Here is a 23,535-nt window from a genome sequence, read left to right on the forward strand (position 1 = left end):
ATCTTGTTAAAATTGTACTTAGTTCTCTTAAGACATTTCAGGTTGTTCATATTTGTTCAGGTTACTCACATTTTTTGCAAAATTATATTTTGTTTTAGTGTAAATACATGAAATATTTACATTTACAAAGAGAAAAATTTGGAATTGTCATTACTCATATGTTATTATGATAGTATTTTACTGGTCCTGCCCACTTGAGATTGAATTGGTTTGAATGTGGAACCTGAAATAAAGGGATTGTTAATATCTTAGTGTAATTTTTGCATTTCACAAATTCATCCAAAGGGCCGGACTGGACCCTTTAGCGGGCCGGATTTGGCCCCCGGGCCGCATGTTTGACACCTGTGTTGTAATGCAACTGTCCTTTGCTACCCAGTTTGGAATATCAATACTGCGTAAAACCTCTTTAACAGCTGGTCTGTATGCAAAGACAAGCCATTAAAATTCAGTGCTATTTTACATTTTACTGAACTTAACTGTTCATAAATCAACCGTTTTCACATTAAACGCTGACACTATTCAAAGACGTCTTTCTGCTCTTGTGACACTGATCTGAACATATTTATTTAGCCTAGGAAAGGTTGGATAACTGCCTATTTATTGCTCATAACTCAGGTCACAATAGGCAATCAATAAGCCTTACTTGAATAAGCAGTCTTACATAACTCCTAATGCTTTTCCAGTGTGGGATGTTGGCGGCAACAGAGAGGGTAAGGATTAAGAAGGTCTGTCAGAGAGGGAAGACGGCAGCGGTGGAGACTTTTCTGTCCTTTATATGTGACATTTTTTCTGCTATTTCCAATATAATATTCAGCAAATATACTAATCTTAACTTGATGAGGGAAAGTTGTGGGAAGTGTTAAGATAAACACAGCTTTTTTCTGTCCTTGGAAGACACGAGCATGAAGATTCCAGTTGAAAACTCCACTTCCCAGCAGGCTGACCAACAGTTCTTTGAAACTGGGCCTATGTGTTTTTGTTTGTCCCAAGTGCATGTTATTGTTTCGTGTTATTGTCATTTCTGGAATGATAACAGTGAAAGCTCAGGATGTTTTCCAGTTTTAGACGCCCACATACAGACAGAAAAACAAATTGTGCAGGATGGAAGATAGACAGCTACACAGATGTGAGGAGGAAAGAGAAAGTGGAACCAGAACATGGTGTTCATTATGTGTGCTGTTTATACTCATGAAGTGGAATTTATGAATGTATTCTGGAAATTGAGATCCGTATCAATCAATAGTTCCTTAGTTACAGACATTTTAGGGAATTCTTCACCCTGTTGAGCATCCAGTTTGGTCTTCAGAGAGAATGAGGGCAGTAGCTCCCTCTGGTGTTCAGACATTTGATTGAGGAAATTCAACATAGTGTGAGTTTCTTCAGATTCAGATTCAAGTTTATTTGTCATTTCAGCATATAAAAAAAATACACAGAAACAAAATATTGTACTCAGGTCCCCAACTGTCAGCAGCATTTAGTAAAAATAGTATAAGTTACTGATAAAATAATAAAATACTGACATAAAAATAGCAATAACAATAACACCCCCTCCTAAAAATTACTTATAAATAACTAAAAAAAAGTTTTATTTATAAAGTGCACAGCAGTAAAGTGCCAATTTCAAAGTGCATTCTGGGCTCAAGTTCAGCAGGAGTTCATCATTCTAACTGCCTGTGGATAAAAACTGTTTCGGAGTCTGGTGGTCCGAGCTTGGATGTGCCGTAGTCTCCTTCCTGATGGGAGACAGGTAAAAAGTCCATGTGCAGGGTGGGTGGTATCTTGGACAGTTTGAAGGTCTGTTAGAGGTGAAAGAAATAAATATGTCAGTATCACAACAAAAAATCCATCTATATCACTTCAATCTGTGCATCCTGATGTTTGACGATATCTTTCCTTTTTTTTGTTGGTCACAGTGGTCCAGCGAATGGACAACGTCACAGAGGGGATGCAGAATTATGGAGGCAAGATCAATGCTGTGGAGAAAGACTTACAGAAATTAGGTAAGTTGTAATGTTGTATAAATTAGGGAAGCACTTCTGACTTTCCTTTTTTTTTTTTTCTATTTTGCTACAAGTAAGGTTGTGTTTGTGTTTTACCTTTACAGATTATCAGGCTGGAGCAAAGTCAGTAAATGCCACCAGTGAAATCAAGACTTTTAAATCAGATCTGGAGGTGTTACAGAATCAACTTAATGACATTGCCCTCAGGGCGACGAGAAACAGGGATATCCTGAATGAACTTCGTATCACAGGCGATGACATGCAAAACGGCCATGTGTCCCTGCAGACTGTTTTGGAGGGCAATGCTGCCTCACTGCGTGGGGTCAACCAGACCCTAGCCTCTTACAGTAGCATGATTGACAATCTGCAGACAGACACTGCATGGCTACAGTCAGAAATACAGGGTCAAGTTAAAGTGCAGAGTCAAACCCAGGTCACGGTCAATGCACTGAACATCACCCAGGCCCAGCAGCGAAATCTGCTCAGCAGCCTCCAGAAGACTGTTGAAGATGCAGGACAGGCAGTACAGAAACTGAAGAATGACTACCAGGGTCTGCAGCAGACAGCCAGACAGGCACGGGCTGACACAGAGTGGCTCAAAGAAAAGGTACAGAACCTCCAAGTTTTAGCAGCAAATAACTCTGCTCTGGCCCGGTCCAACGGTGACGCTCTAGAGGATTTGGGAGCTCAGCTCAACACCTTGGCCAGCCAGATCCAGAACGCCTCCTCCCTCGCTGAGATTCATGATCAGAGCCTGCGTGAGTTGATGGACCATCAGAGAGATCATGATAATGCCACCTCATCTAAGTTTGATGAGATGGAAGCGCGACTGGACCACCATGAGAATGACATGGACCGCGTGACGGGGAATGTTAGCTTTGCCACACAGCTCCTTGGTGCCATTAGTTCCGACCTGAATGGAATGAGATCCTGCGCTGAGACGGTCATGAGACATTCAGACCTGTTGCTGGGACTGAATAATAGTGTGACAGATGCCCAGGCCGACAGTAAAGACCTCCATGCCCAGCAGGATGAGCTGAGAGCCAGGCTGGACAGAGAGGTCAACAACCTGTCTGTGGTGATGGAAGAGATGAAGCTGGTGGACAGCAAACACTCGCAGCTCATCACCAACTTCACCATCCTACAGGGTAAGCAAAACACATTGGAGCTTCTCTTGAAAATAATGAGCCTTCAATTCACAGAATGAAAGCAAGATTTTTTTTTTTTTTGATGATGTGAAAACCACAGTTATCAGTATTTTCCCATTTTGGAAATGCATGCAGAAATCGAGCAATAAAAAAACCTGTTTGTTTACGTGTGTAGTTTAGAATGTTTTACTGTTTTAAATCACTGTCACAGGGGAAACAGAAGACATTTTATGGGTCTCCTCAAAGCCACCTGGCTCCCTTGACAGAAACATATTCATTTTATTTTAATTCACAGAAAATGTGAGTTGCTGGTCTGTCTTGATCTGATTTTTGTTTTACTGTGTGACTTTTGGAGCCAGTTTTATAAGCTAACAAATGATCGGGGCAGCTTTACAAGTTTAATGTCAATAGAGTACAGTGGTGTAGAAGAACAACTTACTGGCCTCAGATCACCTTAGGAATGGGCTGTCCGAAGGTGAGATAAAGTGGGCTTTGTGAACAGAAACCACTTTACTTAGGTTGAGGGCTGGTACTTCTGGTTGGTTCTCCACACCTGGGGCCATGTTGATCAACTACACTGATAATACACTGTCTCTGAATAAGCAGCTAATACAGCCCCACTTTAAAGCATTCAAACCAACACTTAAATCAGGGTTCCCACGGGGCCTTAAAAAGTCTTAAAAGTCTTGAATTTATAAATCTGCATTTAATACCTTAAAAAGTCTTTAAAAGGTATTGAATTTGATATGGTAGGTCTCAAGTCATGTTGTCATAAACTGCCATAAATGTCTTTAAATGTGTCGGTTAAATGTCCAAGCTGCAAAGAAAGCACTGTTATTCTACTCAGTTCTGCCCATTCCAACCCGACAATTTATACTGAAATTAGGAACCAATTATCACTAATTTTGCTAAATTTTCCTAAATTCTAGGAGTCACAAAATTTTGCCAGTATGGTCATGAAATAGGCATTAAATAATGTTCTAAGTAGTCTTAAAAAGGTCTTAAAAAGTTTTAAATTTAGCTTGTAAAAACCTTTAGGAACCCTGTTCAATATTAAGTACTCATCTGCTGTTACTATTTCAGGTCCACCAGGTCCAAGAGGCCCCAAGGGTGACAAGGGTCCACAGGGACCAGTTGGCCAGACAGGACAGAAGGGTGATAAAGGAGACAAAGGGATGCCAGGAGTGGTGGGACCTAGAGGAGAGAAAGGTGCTGCTGGACCACCAGGTGGACCAGGTTCAAAGGGGGCTTCTGGGGCCCGGGGTCTGCCCGGGGCAAAAGGATCAAGAGGGTCTGGAGGACGACCTGGAACACCTGGTGATAAAGGTGATCCTGGTGCTCAGGGGCTCCCTGGTAGGGATGGACAGCCAGGAATGCCGGGGCCACAAGGGCCACAGGGGCCCAGAGGAGCAGCAGGGCCTGCAGGGTTGGAGGGTCCTCGTGGACCTGTCGGACCTATTGGCCCTCCTGGTCCTCCAGGACTACCAGGGTTACCTGCACCGCCTCCTCAGCTTCCAATGCCTTCAAAGCCCACTCAGCTTCCTGAACGCCCCAAACCACAGGAATCTCCCACGGCAGCAGTTGGACCGCAAGTCTCTGCAACTCAGAAGGTCGAGCCCCTTCCTGCTCCCACCCCAGCACCCGGTGAGTTGTAGGCACAACTGTAGTTGGTTTGGTTTCAGATCATGATCTGAACCAGAGCGACCATCTGCATGCAGATAGAGAGTTAGTTCAGTTTCTTTTCACACAGATAAAATTCAAGCAAACCAAACAGGATTACTACTAACCATGGGTGAGCAGCCAGTCTGCTTACTGGTTAGGTGTGTTTGGGCCCACAGCAAGAAAGTAAAGACAGGAAGAAGTCTGAACTAGTGCATATTTCTGTTCGACACACATTGTTTATTGACCTCAGTTCAAAGCTTTTACTTCTATATCGTATGTCACATCCCAGTATACAAAGCACACTTGGCTAATTTAATATAAATGAACTGCTCCAGAGTTTTTTGTTATTGCAGTTGCCCCAAGTGCAATTACTGTGTTCACACCTTCCCAAATCAACCACATTATGACAGGAAATTCAAACAGTTTGATGTAAAGTCAGTCAAGGCTGCAGGTGTGTAAACACTGTTACATAGGATATAATGTACTGTTTATCCATTCCTATTATAACTTTCATTAAATGATCCGTTGTAGGTTGCCCTGCTGAGTTCAGGAGGTTTGGAAATAGCTGTTATTACTTCTCCTCCGGTTCCCAGAGACTGAATTTTGATGAGTCCTACAAGTTTTGCACCAACATTTCTTCACATATGCTCATTATCAACGACAATGAGGAACAGGTAAATGAAATCAGACCAAAACAGTGACTTTTATGCTTTATTTTAGTTTACTGACTTCAAGTAATGAAACAGAACTGTTAAACAGATTTAAAATCAATAACTGCAGCTATTTAGAGATAACTATCTGATTCTCCTCTGTCCTTAGCAATTTGTGAGAAATGCGATTGCAGAGAAGGGATATTTTTGGCTGGGTCTCACTGACAGAGAAGAGGAAAACGTCTGGAAGTGGGTGGATGGCACCATGCCAGTTTTCAAGTGAGTTAATCAGACAATTTATAAAAAATATAACATGTTTTGAAATGGATGTACAGAATAAGTTTGACATAAGTTCTGCTTTAATATTTTGTTTGATGCTTGAACATTGACACACATTATCTGTTCGGCTGGTAACAGGAAGTGGAAGCCTGGTCAACCTGACAACTGGACCCATGGGCATGAAGACGGCGAGGACTGTGCTGGCCTCATTCATAATGCCAACTGGAATGATTTCTATTGCACTGACAGGATCGGCTTCATCTGTGAACGTGCTGCTGATGGTCTGTACTTTTTATATGTCAGACCTACATGCATGATATCTTATATTTGATGCATTGATGGATACAATGGATAAGGCTGGTATATTCTTTACTGTATATGTTATATTGTCATGGTTAGTTCATGTTGTAAATTGATCTAATACAAGTGTTTTTCTTTTTCCAATGTAGCGTCTTAGACTAGATCAGACTAATTTTGACTTTAAGTTTAACCCATAAAGACCCAATGCCGCTTGTGTGGCTGTTCCAAAATAGTTTTTTCTCTATATTTAACTTTTCTTAAATTATTTTTCCTCCATGTATTATAATATTATCCTCTGTATTTTGTGTTTTCACAGTATAAATTAGGTATTTTCTTCTAATTCACTGATCTTGTAGATGTTCATTAAATCTCAGATTAAAGTTGAGGATTATTTACGGTGGCCCAGAGGTGCAACTGCCCAAAACATTATCCACAATAAGAAAAAAAAGACAACAGCTCAAAAAATTATCCACTATGAGAAAAAAAAGACAACAGCTCAAAAAATTATCCACTGTAAGAAAAAAAGGCAACAACCCAAAAAATTATCCACTATAAGAAAAAAAAGATAACAGCTCGAAAAATTATCTGCTATAAGAAAAAAAAGAGAACAGCCCAAAAAATTATCCACTATAAGAAAAAAAAGAGAACAGCCCAAAAAATTATCCACTATAAGAAAAAAAAGACAACCCAAAAAATTATCCACTATAAGAAAAAAAAAGAGAACAGCCAAAAAATTATCCACTATAAGAAAAAAAGACAATAGCCCAAAAATTATCCACTATATATTATTAAATAACTTATTTTTAGCGCACTGACCTCCACTTCCAGTAGGTTACTTCATTAGCATCAGCCACATTAGCTGAAGGCCTTAAACATTTTCAGCCTATGCTTTTATTTTTTCTGGTGGCCTTAATTTTAAAGCAAGAGACCTTTTGGGTAAACAGCACCCCCTTTAATTGAAAAGGTGGATGATGTTTTTTTTCTTATAGTGGATACATTTTTGGGCTGTTCTCTTTTTTTCGTATAGTGGATAATTTTTTGGGCTGTTCTCTTTTTTATCTTATAGTGGATAATTTTTTGGGCTGTTCCCTTTTTTTCTTATAGTGGATCATTTTTTGGGCTGTTCTCTTTTTTATCTATAGTGGATAATTTTTTGGGCTGTTCTCTTTTTTATCTTATAGTGGATCATTTTTTGGGCTGTTCTCTTTTTTTCTTATAGTGGATCATTTTTTGGGCTGTTCTCTTTTTTATCTTATAGTGGATCATTTTTTGGGCTGTTCTCTTTTTTATCTTATAGTGGATAATTTTTTGGGCTGTTCTCTTTTTTATCTTATAGTGGATCATTTTTTGGGCTGTTCTCTTTTTTTCTTATAGTGGATCATTTTTTGGGCTGTTCTCTTTTTTTGTTGTATAGTGTATAATTTTTTTGGGGTTGTTTGTCCCTCTGGGCCACCGCAGTTATTATATCAGAAGAAAAAGTGTCTTTTTCAGCAAAATATATCATTAACATAACATATACAAAGTGTCTCCATCCATTGTCATCTATGAAATTCCATGGGTTTTACTGGTGGATCAATGTTGTAGAAAATCATAGTGTTTCCACGGTAACTACAGAGCCTCTGAATGTCCAAATGGGTCATATGTGATGACCATGAAAAGATGATAAACTGTATTTACACTAATTATTTCCATGTATTGATAGGATGAGTGGATCATCAGGTATTAAACAGTTTAGATCAGTAGATGGTTTTGGTCCTCGGTGGCTGTTTGGGTCTTTATGGGTTGTATCTCACTTTTTGGCCTTTGTGTAAACCACATCTTACATATTTTTGCTTCCTTTTTGCAGTGACTGTTCCAGTTTTATAGCATCATTCTGTGACAGTATGAGCTGTCGTTGAGGAACTGTTGAAGAGGACGTCATGGGAGGAGGTGAAGGACACGCGGAGGAGTTCTAGATTACTGGACGACTCTGAAGTCAGCTGGGCCTAGCATCACAAGACTAGGACTGATATTCGTCTTAAAAGGCACTTTACAGACCAGAATGGTGCGAAAGACGAACCTGCACAGACTCAGCCCACTAGTGCCTTGATGGAGTGTGTTGTATTGAAGGAAATGCGAGAATGTAGGCATTAACTTAGGCTTTAAGTCATTAACTGGTGCAGCCACTGTTGTACATGTGTATCTGTAAATAATTGTTCACAAAAGACACATTATTGCTTGGGATTGATTCTCATTTTGTGCCATTAATGATTAACTTTTCAATTTTTACACTTAGAAAAAAAAATCTATACACGAGGATCATGTTGTTGATAATGTGTTATTTGGCATTTTACGTTTTATGTGAGAGATGCAGCAAAGGCCCCGGTCTGGATCTGTTATCAGGGTCGCTGCAGTTCGTACTGTCTGGGGCACAATCAACTATTTTTCACTAAATCATCCACAGAAAGACAACTGTGATTAGAAGTAAGCTAAAGAGAAATAGTTACAAGAGCACTTACCCTCAGCAAATGACTGCAACTCAAGCAAATAGAAATAAAGCAAGTTTAAATTTGACTTTCTGAAACTGTTTTAAAGTAGTGAAAGCCATGCTGCTGTTTTATAAAGGACCCTATTTTTAGACTTTAGACCGTCACTATGAGGCGCACATTAAATATACAGTATGTAATTTCTTTGTTAGGTAACCATCATATGTTGATTTATTCATTATGCCAAATAGAGTATGTGAAATATGTTACGTGTTTATAATTTGCATAATCAGTTGATATTACTGACTGATTTAATTAATGCGTATGGACTGAAGAGCAGCTTGTATTCCGGTTCAGCGTTCATTATTTGTCACTTAAATTGCCAGGTTATGGATCAGCCCAGAACACTTATCACAATAAAATGAGGAAGAAACTGTGTGTTCGTGTGTGTCCATGATTTCTTTCTTTCTTTTTTTTTTTTTTTTAAATTGAATAAAAATTCGTGTTCAATACACTAACACCATATCATTAAACGTTTCCTAAGATTTGAAAAAAAAAAAAAAAAAGTTTCTTCCCATGAAACCTGAAGAACAAAAGAAAAGTTGTAGCTGCTTCACAACTTAAGTCAGGCTCATATACAGTTGTGGAAAAAATTATTAGACCACCCTTGCTTTCTTCAATTTCTTGTTCATTTTAATGCCTGGTACAACTAAAGGTACATTTGCTTGGTCAAATATAATGATAACAAAAACAGCTCGTAGTAGTTTAATTTCAGAGCTGATATTTAGTCATTTTCCATGTTTTCTTGATAATAACCAAAATCACTTCAGTTCTTACATCAGTAGCTATGGCACTGTACTGCCAAAAACAGTGCTTTTAGGGATTCCATGTTTTCTTTTCTGTCTGTTTTAGTCACATGATACACACAGGAGTTAATACTTGATTGCATAACCATTGTTTTTGATGACTTTTGAGGGTCTAACTATTTTGTAACGTAAATTACATAGGATTCAGAGTAAAGACAAAATTTACAACCAGAGAAAAAACTTACAGAAAACAATATGAGTATTATTTTGACACCATATCTAATAGTGTGACTCACAAAAGCTACAGTTCTTTTCAGTGTACAAAAATACTCTCTAAACTATAGCTTTAACGAATGTGACATGCCCATAGTCTTACTTAAATGAAATATGAGTAATACACATTTTATCTAATAAAACAAGCTGCTCGTTACCTTTTGCATATATATATATATATTTTTTTTTTGATCGTTTTTTAATGTATTTTCATTGTGCATCTCAGAAATACTATACAAAAGAAAAAGAAAGAAATTCACATTTTATGATATAAGACTTTGTGACACAGAAAGTACAAACCCACCCCCCTAGAGCCAATGGTGACCCCCATACCAACCCAACCCGGATCTCAAAACACGAAAACCAACCAATAAAAACAAATACATGTATATTGATGAAAGAAAATACAATTTACAGACACAAACAGAATAGTGATCAGGAAAGTCATTGACTTGCACTCTTTCTTTAACCATAATATAAACACCATCCCACATACTAAGCATTTTTCCACTGGCTGCATGCATCCGGGCCACTGACCTCCATCGTAACTATATCTAGAAAATAATTGATCCATTGTTGCTGTGATAAAGTATGAGGCGGCTGCCATCTCAATGCCAGTGTTTTCTTGGCTCCAGTGAGGGCAGCTCATAACATACGCCTCTGCTGAAGAGAAAGTTCTAAGGTAGAATCATCATTAAGCAGAAGTAAAGATGGTGATAATGGGATATTAATCTCCAACATAACACTCAAAGTGACAGAGATTTGCTTCCAGAAATCATACACCTCAGGACACTCCCATACATATGTATAAATGATCCTACAGTATTTAGAGTACATAAGTCACACTTAGGAGGTGGAATAATTTTCATAGCGTGACATTTCCTGGGAGTTAAATACATCCTGTGTATAAACTTAAAATGTATTAACTGATGGTCAGGGTTTTTTGGATGTGTCAGTTACATTTTACATTTTGAAGTTATAGTATAGTATAGTATAGTATAGTATAGTATAGTATAGTATAGTATAGTATAGTATAGTTACAGTATTGGCACTGACCAATGTAATTGTATTTCTGAATTAGGATCATTTAGATTTTGATGCTTTTACACATGCAAAACTATTTGTAACACTGTGTTCCATCACCTTCCCTTTTTACTAGACTTTTTAATCATTTGGGAAGTGAGGACACTACTTGTTCCACTTTTGCAACATTATTTTTTGTTCATTCTGACTTATTCCACTTTTGCTTGGAAAAATAACATTTTTTAACTGACTGGCAAGTCTCTAATGAAGTTTAGTACAAAGTGATGAACAGAAACTCATTCCTACATGACTGGCAAAACTTTTGAGATTCCCCTTTCATGCCCAGTTATGACTCCCTCACCTGAAAACTCACACAAGCTCATATTTGTCAGTTAAATAATGGTTCAAGTAAATGTAACAATCACAGATTTCATTTGTCATTGCATTTTAGAAAATGTCCAATGCATGAAACTGTAAACTACTGTTTCACATAAAATAGTCAAACCAATAAAATTAAATCGCTAGTACTGAAACTCACACAACACATATTTCACATTATTATCATTTCATTTCAATATTATTATTATTATTATTATTATTATTATTATTATTATTATTATTATTATTATATAGATTATCGTATTAAAATAATCTTAACAGCAAATAAGTGCTCAGTGTGAGTATTTAGCACAGAATAGAATAGAATAGAATAGAATAGAATAGAATAGAATAGAATAGAATTCACGTATCAGACCGATTACAATATGGATGAATAAGGTCCCATGAAAACATCCAGCTGTAAATAAGTTGTGACGCTCTATTTTATTTATTTATTTAACTTTTTTTTTTTTTTTACTTGTGACGCTCCCCGTGGACTGATGACCCACTGGTTGTGTCATCGCGATGGGATAATGTCACGTGATCAGCATCACCTGACGATGACATGTTATTTTTTTTTTTTTAATGGAAAGGACAATTTGACGCCTGTAGTTGAAGGTTTTCTTGTGTAGAATACTAGCAGAAGACTGTAGGGCTGTGTGTCTGTGACTGTGAGGTTCTAGTTAATGTAAGCAGTTTATTTTAGACAGGACAGCCTGCTTGTGTTACCCAGAATGCCCCGCTTGTTGCCGTCTGGCGAAGCAGTGACTGTGTAGAATAGAACCAGCCAACAGTATCTGACATTTGGAAAGTTGACGCTACTATGCATTTATATCGTATGAAATAAAACACAGAGGGAAAGACAACAATAGGGGAAGGAGAATTTTTGTCGTCTTCGAGACACCAGCAATGCCTCTCTTCACGACCAACCCCTTTGACCAAGATGTTGGTGAGTAGTCAGAACTGGAGGCTACTTCTGTTCAGGCTAACCGAATTAGCATCAGAAAGCTTTGTTTGTGTTTCACTGTTAGCCTGTGGGCCAGTGTGGCTGATGGTAAATGTCTGTCTGACAGTCTGGATAGATTAAATAGCATGCTACAGTCCATGCTGCATGTTAAAATATCTATTCTTTTTCTGTTTGTTGTGAATTTTAACCCCGGCTAACTCAACTCACCCTATTTCAGATGTAGGCATAGAGCTAGAGATGGCTAACAGGGATCTAAGCTAACTGCTAGCATCCCACAGCTGTGCCATATATTAGCACATTTCGCCATTTGGAACCTGTGTAATGTTTAATATTTGAATTTCAATGTAACAGTCTGTCTTCTTGTTGGTTTTTCGGTTATAGTCGTCGGATACAGATGGTATCATTAGCTAGTTGAAGTAGCTAGCTAGCCACCTTCCCCACCAGTGCTGTACACTGTTCCATCGTATGTTGGCTAACCTATCCATCTGAATAAGGTTACATTTTACAGTTAGGGGAAGTGAAAAAGGATGTGGTTGTCTGTGAAACCCTAAAGCTCTCTGGGTTTCCTGTCCTCCCTTTGTTCTCAGTCGAGTGGTTAACCACTTCATTAGCATGTACAGTGTGCAGGGGGTGAACAAAGTATACAAACACCCCACACGACACAGTACAATACTATAGTCCTCAAAGCGTGTAGTAAACACCTATTTAGTAAAGCTTTTAAAGGCTATGTTGTGACTTTAAAGTGCTTGCGTCAATGGTAATTTTTACTTTGGTTTCTTCTAAAGCAGGGGTATCATACTCGTTTTAGTTCAGGGGCCACATTAAGCCTAATTTGATCTGAAGTGGGCTGGACCAGTGAAATACTAACATAATAATATAAATAATGTCAACTCCAAACTTTCCTCTGTGTTTTAGAGCAATAAAAGTAAAATTATGCGACGAAAATGTTCACATCTGCCAGCTATCCTTTAAAATAAAGTGAATCAGATGAACAAACTGAAATTTCTTAAGAAAACTAAGTGCAATTTTAACAATATTATGTCTCAGTTAATCATTTAAACATGTAAATTACAACGAATAGATCACAGTGGCTCAACAAACACACAAAACATTTAATAACAGGCAGAATATTGTTAGAATTACACTTCAGGCATTTCAAAATGTGCATATTTGTTGAGGTTATTTATCTATTTGTGAAGTGATAGTTTGTTTTAGTGTAAATACAGTAAAATGACATGAAAATGGTTACATTTACAAAGAGAAAAAGTTGGAGTTGTGAGTATTTATAGGTTATCATGATAATATTTGACTGATCTGACCCACTTGAGATTAAATTGGTCTGAATGTGGAACCTGAACTAAAATGATTAGTATCTTCAGTGTAATTTTTGCATTTCACAAATTCATGCCAGGGGCCGGACTGGACCCCTTTGGCGGGTCGGATTTGGCCCCAGGCCACGTGTTTGACACCTGTGTTCTAAAGAAAGATGGGATTAAGTAGTAATTGTCTGACAGAATTGCTTGAATCTATCATTAGTTTTGACACCTTTACCCCTTCTATCAAATATTTTTTTCAATGTACCATACAATTTATTAACATAACAACTTGCTTCCTCCAAAATGCCATGACAGATTATTGGTTTATGCAGCTTTGCACTTGAATCAACACATTTTGAAACAATATCAGTTTCCTCAAGGTGTATTTTATTGCAAAGCTGTTGTATTATTAGTCTGTTTAGTTGAACTTTCATCATGAATCTAGTTTTGCTTGTGAATTAAAATATTAGACAGTTAAAAGGTCTACCCTATAGGGTCATAGGTTCCATGCATCTTGAGGTGAAAAGTCTTTACACATGTACACCAAGGAAAGTCTACAGTGATCTTATGTATTAATAACTGTAGATATATATACTGTACAGAAATCATTAAAGCATACTGTTGAAAAAGAAGCAGGAATAGCCTCTCTCCACCACGTGTTAGAATTGTTCTTTATTGTACTAAAAACTTGGATTAGCAGCGATTACTCTCTCATTCTCATTTGATTGTTGGATTTTGAAATGTACCCAAAAGGGAAGTTTTGTCATGATTTGCTTTTCCAAATAAACAAAGAATGGAAAAAAATAAATAATAAAGCATACTGATGATCATCATTGAATAATTGACAATCAGTGTGTTTCCTCAAGAGCATTTAGACAATAAATAAACACTTCTAACTCATGACGGAGACTGAAGATTGTGAGTCACATTTTAACTTTGGAAATGAGGAAGCTCCCAACCTTTTTTTTTTTTTTTTTTTTGCCTCAAATGACAGAAAAGGCCATGGAAAATACTTTTCTATCACTCTTAACTGTTGTGTTTTTTTCCTGCAGAGAAAGCAACCAGTGAGATGAACACAGCTGAGGACTGGGGCCTCATTCTGGACATATGTGATAAGATAGGACAGTCACGCACTGGGTTAGTTAACCGTCTCATTGTAAGCCTGACACACAAATATATTTATCGGCCATTATATTTATTTAACCTTTATTTAACCAGGTTAGTTAGTTGAGAACTGATTCTCATTTACAATAACGACTTTATATAAATGTCATTGATACAGAAAGGATTTGATACCTTAATGTGAGTTAACATCAGAAATAACTATTTGTACAGAGCACTTTATTGTTAATTTCTTTTTCTTTGATGAATTTGATCAAATCAGTTTAAGTTGTAACATATTTTTGGGTTTTTCTTGCCTTCAATTGACCTTCACAAATCTTAAATGTCATAATGCTACAGGCCAAAGGAATGTCTCCGCTCTATAATGAGAAGAGTGAACCACAAGGACCCCCATGTGGCCATGCAGGCACTGACTGTAAGCAGACTACAGTATAAACCGCTATTTGACCTCACTTAGAAACCGTTTTTGAGATGTGAGCTAGTGTTATAACTAAATTTATCCTGTGTTAATACTTTGTGATCATGTGTCCTCACAGCTCCTTGGTGCTTGTGTCTCAAACTGTGGGAAGATTTTCCATTTGGAGGTTTGCTCCAGGGAGTTTGCAAGTGAAGTCAGCAATGTCTTAAACAAGGTATTCATTATCCTGCCCCCCAAAGGGGAGGCAAAGGTTATTGTTTTTGGTCCATGTTCTTTGTTTGTTTGTTTGTTTGTTAACACTCTAGCAGCAAATTTCTTTACTGAATTTATACCAAATTGGGTTTATAGATTCCCAGTGACCCAGAATAGATATGATTGCAGTTTGGAAAAAGTAGGCCAAAGTTAATTTTTTTTTTTTTTTTTTTTAAACATCTTTTTTTTTCCCCATTTAGTTATAATGGGCGAAATTTCAAATGTCTATAAAAACATCAATTTTGTTTCAATTGACTTCAAACTTGGCACATATATAGAGGCAATTGTAATGCTGACATCAGCGCACGCATAGACATGATGACATCAGCTGGATCGATGCCAAAACAAGCTACAATATGTGTGAGGGGCAGGGTTTGCTGTGCCTGGCACCACTTGTTTTTGTTTTCATTCCTTCATATTTTTCATCCCTATTCATTATTTCTTATAATGTGAAATAAGGCCATACTGCATCAGGCGTCTTCTCCTCTTGTGTCTCCAGGGCCACCCTAAAGTATGTGAGAAGCTGAAGGCTCTGATGGTGGAGTGGGCGGAGGACTTTCGCAATGATCCCCAGCTCAGTCTGATCTCAGCTATGATCAAGAATTTACGTGAGCAGGGTGTCACTTTCCCTGCTGTGGGGTCCCAGGTGGGTGCACAAATCAAAGTGACTGTAAAATTTGTGTGTTTTAACAGTTTATGTCAAGATAAACCAAACAGGGTTAACTTTTATGCTTGCTTGTTTCAATGTTTTATGTATTTTTGCTTAAGTCACTTGATTTCTGCTAGTCATCTGCAAAAACCTGTGATGATGTTTATTTTTTGATAGGCTGCAGAACAAGCCAAAGCAAGCCCGGCTTTAGTAGCAAAGGATCCCTCCACCTCAACAAACAAAAAAGAGGAGGAAGACTTGGCCAAAGGTAACTATGGAAATCAATAAGTTGACACCAAGTAATGATTTTATTGATCTGAAAATCATTTATTATCAGACAGTTAATGGCAGTACATGATTCAGCCTGTAGCCATCTTTGAAAAAGATCTACTCACAGAGTCACTGTCTTTAAAAATAGACACACCAACACTTTTTATGCAAAGGTATAAATCTGGAATAGCATTTTGTGGTCACACAGTCACGTGTAACTGTCACTGTTGTGCAGCTATTGAGTTGTCACTGAAGGAACAACGTCAGCAGCCACAGACCTCCCTATCGAGCCTTTACCCAAGCACCTCCAGCCTGCTCTCCTCTCACAAGTCTGACGGCAGAAAAGTCCGGGCCATCTATGACTTTGAGGCCGCCGAGGACAACGAGCTCACCTTCAAGTCAGGAGAAATCATCACCATCCTGGACGATAGGTGAATTTCCAACCAGACATTCTTATAAATGAGTAAATACGCACAGCGAACACATGGTTTTGGATACACTGTCCCGTTACTCATAATTTACTAAATAACCATATATTTTTTTCATATGAAACCTTCCTGGATCACTCATGAGATTAACATTCACCTGCTGAAGTGTTTTTTTGTCATTTCTGTTCACATCTGATGGTCTTGTTCTTTTTTCAGTGATCCTAACTGGTGGAAAGGGGAAACATACCAGGGAGTGGGGTTGTTCCCTTCTAACTTTGTCACCGCTGACCTCACTGCAGAGCCAGAGATGAGTGAGTACATACAGCCCACTCTATCTGCTTAATGCCATCCCCACTTCTGCAAAGCCCCATTTAGTCCATTAGCAATATTGCCTTATTGATCCCATGTGTGTGTGTTTTGTTTTTTTTTTTAAATCATAAATCAATAGCCAGTGAAACAATGTTATGAATGCAGCACAATAAGAAATTCTGTACAGGTATCCTTTATTTTTTATTTAGAAGTATTTTAATAATAATTTCCAGAGTAATAATACAAAGCGTGTTGTCCTGCTTTGATATTTTTCCTCTCTTTCTGCTACATGCCTTTAACTTTAGTGCTGCAAAGGGTTCAGCTGTGTTAAACACACCTTAGTGCTTCCTTCTATCTAGTCCATGCTGTGTCATGTCTGATGTGTATATATAACCAGGGTTCCCGCGGGGTCTTAAAAGTCTTTAATTTACAAATCTGCATTTTATACCTTAAAAAAAATCTTTAAAAAGTATTACATTTTATATGGTAGCTCTTAAGTTATGTTGCCATAAATTTGTTCACTGGATTGTGTTTAAATGTATCTGGGAAATGTCCCATATGCAAAGAAAGTAACACTAGTCTACACAGTTCCACCCGACAATTTATACTGAAATTAGGAACCAATTATCTGTATCTTTGCAGCCCAGGTGTTGGAGTAAAGTTTTTCTACATTCTAGGAGTCACAAATTTTTGCCAGTGTGGCTGTTAAATGGGCATTAAATTCAGTTCTTTTTTTTTTTTTTTTTTTTTTTTATGGGCTCAGCTGGCCTCTTAAATTCAGTTCTAAGTAGTCTTAAAGATGTCTCAAAAAGGCCCTAAATTGAACTTGTAGGAACCTGTAGGAATCCTGTATAACACACAGTATCTGAGTCGTCTCTATGTACTGTAAATCTCCACATTTTTGGAGTTTTGAAACATTTGAAAATACACTTCATCAACAGTTTGCTGTTTTGTCATGTTCAATGAACAGTCATACTCTGAGGAAGGCTTTTGCCCTCCACTATATTGTTTTTCTCTATTACTGGCTCTGCTTTGTTGGACATAATTTCTCATGTGTCTCTCTTTCATCCAAAAGTACATATTTCTTGTTTATGCCTCGACAACTTTGTGTCCCTTAGTACACTCACCGTGCATGACTGGATCCTGCAATTTGTGTAGAATATATTTTCTTAGCAAACATACCAACAGGTACCCACCATAGCCGTTGCTGTTGTGCTGTGTGTGACTGTTTCCTGTTACAGCATGTTGCACAAAGCATTTCTTTACAGCTATGTAAATGGAATTTCTAGATCATAATAGTTTCTAATAGGATGCAGATTTTATCTTTAATGTGCTGGTGTTTTGTACTTAATAACTTGTTACTGATTGCTACTGTCACGTTGTTGTTTGTTTCTTTTTGCCCCATCTGCTGCTACTTGGAAATCTACAGTAAAGACAGAGAAAAAGTCAGTACAGTTCAGTGAGGACATCCAGGTGGAAACTATAGAGCCAGAGCAAGAACCTGTGTATATAGATGAGGTAAGTTCTACTGTGCAGACATCAGTGTTACATTACAAATTCATTGCATCTAAAATGTGATTTTTTTTTGCCTAATGTAACAAAATATGTTGAACATTGAAATCAGAGCTTAACATACCTGTTGAAGAGAAGTCAGTTTATCTTTTTTTCCTCATGAGTCATAAAAATGATTCTTTTTTATGTATGTGCAACTCCTTTGAAACCATTTAGGACAAAATGGATCAACTACTGCAGATGATCCAGAGTGCAGATCCCACAGACAACCAGTCAGACAGTGTGGAGTTACTACAGCTGGAAGGTAAAATCTATTTAATATGAAAGACTGTGAGTAGAACAGTAATAGACAGAGATTAATGTGGATGTGTGGAATTAATAAGAATTGTTTTCCGTTCAGGTGCATGTAATCAAATGGGACCCCTCATTGACCAGAAGTTGGAGGATATAGACAGGTACTGTGTCCTCTTATAAACTGTGTAAAACATCACATGGATCCATAGTATGTAGTTCAAGAATGTGCCAAGTTTTTAATGGAGGTGATCTAATGCACGTTGTGTTTGCATTTGCGTGTGGTTTTCTATTATCAGGAAGCACTCTGAGCTGTCGGAGCTGAACGTGAAGGTGATGGAAGCTTTGTCTCTGTACGCCAAGCTGATGAACGAAGATCCAGTCTACGCCATGTATGCAAAGCTGCAAAGCCAACAGTACTACATGCAACAACCTGCTAACACAGCACAACAGGTGAACTCCGAACTGTTTATCACTCTTAACTCCTCTTTTGTTGCTCACTCTGTAGCTTTTTAGATTGAATCACCCATGTAATATCCATACTGATATGTGTTCGGTGTGACCGCAGGTCTACCCCGGTCAGCCTGCATCAGGGTCCTATGCCATGAGTGGCACTGGGGTGCAGGGTTACACCGTTCCTATGGAGCAGCTTCCTGCTGGAACCCCCATTCCTGGTCAACCAGCTCCTGGGTGAGTTTCTCACTGACTGTGTTTACATGCACACTATTTTGAAATGTTTGATATAAGGAGTCTATTCTATTTTGATAATTGGAGTGTAGCAATTTCATAATAAAATCTATGGGATTTGCCAGTATTATTCAGATTATATGTCGTGTTTCCACTATGTGGTATCGGCTCGGCTCGGCTCGACTCGACTCGGCCTTTTTGCGTTTCCATTATGAAAAAGGGCCTGGAATCTGGTACCCGGTACTAGTTTTTTGGTATCACCTCCGCTGAGGTTCCAGGACTGGGGACCAGATACTAAAATGTGACGTATAAGCACTGCAGACCACTGATTGGTCAGAGAGTCGTCTCTGTGACCCACTGTTTTACAGAAGATGCAGAAGTTGACAGTAAATATAACAGTAGGTTAATACACATGATGACAGCCCACAAAACTACACCATGGTTTGTCAAGGAGGTTCAGACGTAAAAATTCATCGTGAGCTTGACGAGACAACATGCAACAAGCGAGTTTATCAGCAACTCTCTGAACAGATGACACGGAAGTAATACGCCGCATCGCTATGATGTCCAGGTACTGTAAAGTCAGTAGTATCCTATAATGGAAACGGTCTCCAGGAATAGGACCTGGTACCTGAGTCGAGCCGAGCCAAGTCGAGCCAGTTCCATGTAGTGGAAACGCGGCAATAGTGACATTTTTCATTCATATATAAAAGCATTCTTATTATAATATTCATGCAACGCCTTATCAACTAGCCTTTTTACAGTCAGTTCTGTATGTTGTATGGATAATCGAGTCAACTAACAGTTTGCTAGTGTTGTGCACCACAACACTGAACTTTTAAAGGGATGTTGAAGGAATGAAGGAGGAAACCTGTATTTGTGCGGTTGATTCTTAAAAAATACCTTCTTTGACACATAGCTGCAAGATGTAAAACATGTAGTTCTACTTTTCATCTATACAACAGGAGTGCTATCAGTGCAATATTGGTTTTAATTTGCTGTGTAAATGTTGTCTTTTATATGTGCACACATTCAGTGTTCTGGAATAGTGAGGTGCTATTATGCTCACTAAAGAGGAAACTTCAATGTTTAAAAACACGCAGCTGCTAAAAGAACATAATCCTTGTTATCCCTGCCAGGGTTTAATTTGAAACATGCACTAAGTGCTGCCATTATCTAATTACCAGCTCTGATTCCACTTCCTGTGTTATTAAATAATGTTTCTCTCTTTGCTGTAGTGATGTTCATATGTACATGGGCCAGCCGCCGGTCTACACTGCAGCTCCAGGCAGCATGGCCCCGGCAGACGTTCAGTCTTACCAGAACCCGGCCAGTGCCCCTGGTCCGGCCCCGGCCACAAACCCCGCAGGCCTGACACAGATACCAAACTACAGCGCTCCCTCCGGCCAGAGCATAGCACCTTCCTCAGACGCCCCACAGGCCCCTTACGTGGAGAAAGCCTTGCTATAGGGCCCCCTGAAATCACTGTAATCTTCACGCATACACGTACACACTAAATCACACGCCAGACCTGATCAAATAGTGGTTGTAAATGATTTTTTTTAAATGATTATGTTTTATAAATTCTTCAGATGATCTCATTTCTCATTTTCATCTAATCGGGTAAACTTTGACATCTGGCACACTTCCCCAAAGTTCGTACCTGTAAAGACAGTTACACACTTTGGACCTGATGATCTCCAAAATACTCTTCAGATTTAATCATGACAAAAGCATAGTCCATTTAAAAAAGAAAAAAAAAAAAAGACTAACATTTAAACACTATTGTTGTGTGGGATTTTTCCTTTAATTCTACTATTTGATCATGTATGAAGACGACACACAGGCATTCCTTCAGGTCGTTCTTAACATTAACACTGGAGCTACATACACACTACACACACAGACAAACAGATAGAAACGTTATAGGGGATAAAGGCAGTGGAGCTGCTCACAAACACAGCTGCACCAGTGAGTTCACACACCCGCAGTAGTATGTCATGATTTACCTTTACTTACACTCTAACATGGAGAGAAATCCACAGTATGCCACAGCCTTCTCATCCACATAAACACCCGCAGCGCTAAGTGAGTGGCAGGAAAAGGGGGCGTCAACTTTCATGATCTTTTTAACAGAAAAAGGACTGGATGAAAATAGGCTACTACACTCTGTATATGTTGTTAACTTTTAGAAGTACTGAAGACTGAAGCCACTTTTTTTTTTGTTTTTGGAGGGAAAAGAAACAAGAGGAAGCATGCACATCACTCTTGTAAATACTGTACCGAATTAGTAGTGAAGCCACACGATGGCCTCATGGATGGGCTGTATGTTAGAACAGCTCCTGGGGTTTTTGTTTTCCACAGCCTTAAAGGTGAACTCTGCAGTCACCACGTCCCGAAATCGAGTAAAAACGTCAACGGTGTAAACGCCAAAGACAAAAGAACAAAAACGAGAAATACCTACATGCGTTATTTTGGCATGGGTGCTTTACGTTAGTCGGTACTTTTCCTTCATTGTAACTGAGACTTCGTACTGCAGAGTCCTCCTTTCGGACGTGAGCAGCTGTGCATCCTCAGGCGTGGACGTCGAGGGTCAGTCCTCATTCAGGGGCCGTACTAACAGACCTGTACCACAGACTTGGCTACTAAGGGGCGAACTCGCTGAACCCCCCCCCCCCCCCAGTGTCTTTAAAGCATCTCTTTAGTCTGTGTTTAAATGAATACTATGTTTTTTGTAGTGCATTTTAATTTATGTTTTGATTATTGTTATGCTATTTTAAACGGAGAAGCAGTGCAGGATGTATGTATTCAGAGAAAAGCGGAGTATGTGATATTCCGCCTAACTTAGTTGTATATTTAAATCGCTCACTCAAGAACTTGGACTTTTCTCTCTGTGTTTGATACATGCTTATTGTACTGTAGGGTCAAATGGTAATGTGAAAAATGATCCAACCTCCCCATCTGACCTGTCCTTTCTCAGATCTGTGTTAACACTAAAACATATTCTACCTGAAGGAGAGGACAGCACAGTCAGGACTTGTAGACATCGCTTTACCGGTTTCTTCGTGAGGCTACGTTCACCCTGCGTAGCTTAAGTGTTCTATTCAGATTTATTCCCATCATGTTCTGGTTTAATATTAGATTGCAGTCCTGAACTGACCACAAGACATCACATACTTTTTAGGTTGTTCTGAAGAAAACATGGAGGCCATTAAGTCAGTGTAAAGGAGTTTTATGTAGTGTTGATTTTCACACCAGAACACACCTATCACTACCAAATCCACCAGTGGGTCTTCTATGTGTCCACAGATTGTATCGCTCAGTGAATAAAGTATGAAGCTCATTGTTTAATCACATTTGTATTATGGTATCATCAAGTTGTTTTCTTTAAACTGGTTATTTTGACACTCAGTCAAGATAACACTGTCGTATATTCTTTACGTGTTACATCAGCTGATAGTTTACATTATAGCTGTGTTAGCTTAACCACAGTAAAACCACAAATCACCTCTTTTTTTTTTCCATACGGTGTGAATATATTCACCTCATATCTACGGTTTAGTACGTAAGTGTGTTTGGAATAACTTCAAAGCTCTTTATTCTGAACACTAATGATAGTTTTGGGCCGTTTCTTTACTTTTCTACTTGAAGGTTTCATTTAAGTGGATGAAAATGAAGATGAGGGAAACGGACATCTTTTGATTATCACTCCTACCTACATAGAATTGCGATTAAAAATTGATGTAGACTGACGTAAGTTGAAGAATTCTAAATTGACCGGTCAGATTGAGATAGTTTTGCAAGTAGGGCTGGACAATATTGGAAAAAACTGATATTGCGATTTTTGTATTTTTTTTTTTTTTTTAACCCTGTGATATGGAAAAAATACTCAGAAGGATATAATAGCTGTGTGGCGCTGACATAAATGAGATGTTTCCTCTCATTGTGGCGACAGGTGTAAGACACTGTCGACACAAAACGCACGTTTCAGTATCCATCGTGTAGCCAAAATAATTCCACATAACTGACGTTGCTTTTCTTTTTGGCACCAAGTCTTCATTTTCAGTGATTTTCTCTTGTTTGTTGCTCATTTTCAATGTTGTTACAGCAACTCACTCCATGTGCAGGGGGCGTGGTCTGCTTCGGCAAACTGATTAAGAACGATTGCGATTGGTGGATCGCTGCACGCAGTGTGTCGGGTAGCCAGGTTGAAATTAGATGAGAACACGTCGAGTTCGTTTGCCTCCTACATTGCAGAATCGGTGATGTGACTATTGCGCACTCGTACATTGCGATGACGAAGCTCAAACGATATATTGTGCAGCTCTAA

The 23,535-nt window shown here is 38.5% G+C and overlaps 2 protein-coding genes across 2 annotated transcripts in view; both read left to right on the plus strand.

Moving 5' to 3' along the window:
• colec12 (collectin sub-family member 12) overlaps window positions 1-8,942 on the plus strand; it is a 59,088-nt gene extending 50,146 nt beyond the window's left edge. Inside the window, exons 4-10 of the mRNA XM_030160097.1 lie at window positions 1,914-2,000; window positions 2,105-3,148; window positions 4,232-4,792; window positions 5,342-5,484; window positions 5,630-5,739; window positions 5,878-6,020; window positions 7,886-8,942. Of these exons, the coding sequence (XP_030015957.1) occupies window positions 1,914-2,000; window positions 2,105-3,148; window positions 4,232-4,792; window positions 5,342-5,484; window positions 5,630-5,739; window positions 5,878-6,020; window positions 7,886-7,905 (2,108 nt within the window). The 3' untranslated portion in view covers window positions 7,906-8,942. The remainder of the gene's footprint in view (window positions 1-1,913; window positions 2,001-2,104; window positions 3,149-4,231; window positions 4,793-5,341; window positions 5,485-5,629; window positions 5,740-5,877; window positions 6,021-7,885) is intronic.
• Window positions 8,943-11,521: 2,579 nt separating this feature from the next.
• stam (signal transducing adaptor molecule (SH3 domain and ITAM motif) 1) lies at window positions 11,522-22,599 on the plus strand. The gene is made up of 14 exons (XM_030160102.1): window positions 11,522-11,933; window positions 14,320-14,404; window positions 14,729-14,804; window positions 14,926-15,021; window positions 15,559-15,705; window positions 15,886-15,976; window positions 16,214-16,409; window positions 16,623-16,717; window positions 18,145-18,233; window positions 18,444-18,531; window positions 18,628-18,682; window positions 18,818-18,971; window positions 19,087-19,208; window positions 20,444-22,599. The coding sequence occupies exons 1-14, from the start codon at window positions 11,894-11,896 to the stop codon at window positions 20,673-20,675; spliced, it is 1,566 nt and encodes a 521-aa protein (XP_030015962.1). The 5' UTR covers window positions 11,522-11,893; the 3' UTR covers window positions 20,676-22,599.
• The last annotated feature ends 936 nt before the right edge of the window (window positions 22,600-23,535 follow it).

Source organism: Sphaeramia orbicularis, chromosome 17 (genome assembly GCF_902148855.1).
Source record: "Sphaeramia orbicularis chromosome 17, fSphaOr1.1, whole genome shotgun sequence".
NCBI classification, from domain to species: domain Eukaryota; kingdom Metazoa; phylum Chordata; class Actinopteri; order Kurtiformes; family Apogonidae; genus Sphaeramia; species Sphaeramia orbicularis.

Excerpts from the sequence above, each read along its gene's own strand:
- stam (XM_030160102.1), top strand. The coding sequence starts at position 11,894 with ATGCCTCTCTTCACGACCAACCCCTTTGACCAAGATGTTG. Across the intron at positions 15,706-15,885 it reads TCCCTGCTGTGGGGTCCCAG|GCTGCAGAACAAGCCAAAGC; the intron begins GTGGGTGCACAA and ends ATTTTTTGATAG. Across the intron at positions 19,209-20,443 it reads CCTGGTCAACCAGCTCCTGG|TGATGTTCATATGTACATGG; the intron begins GTGAGTTTCTCA and ends TCTTTGCTGTAG.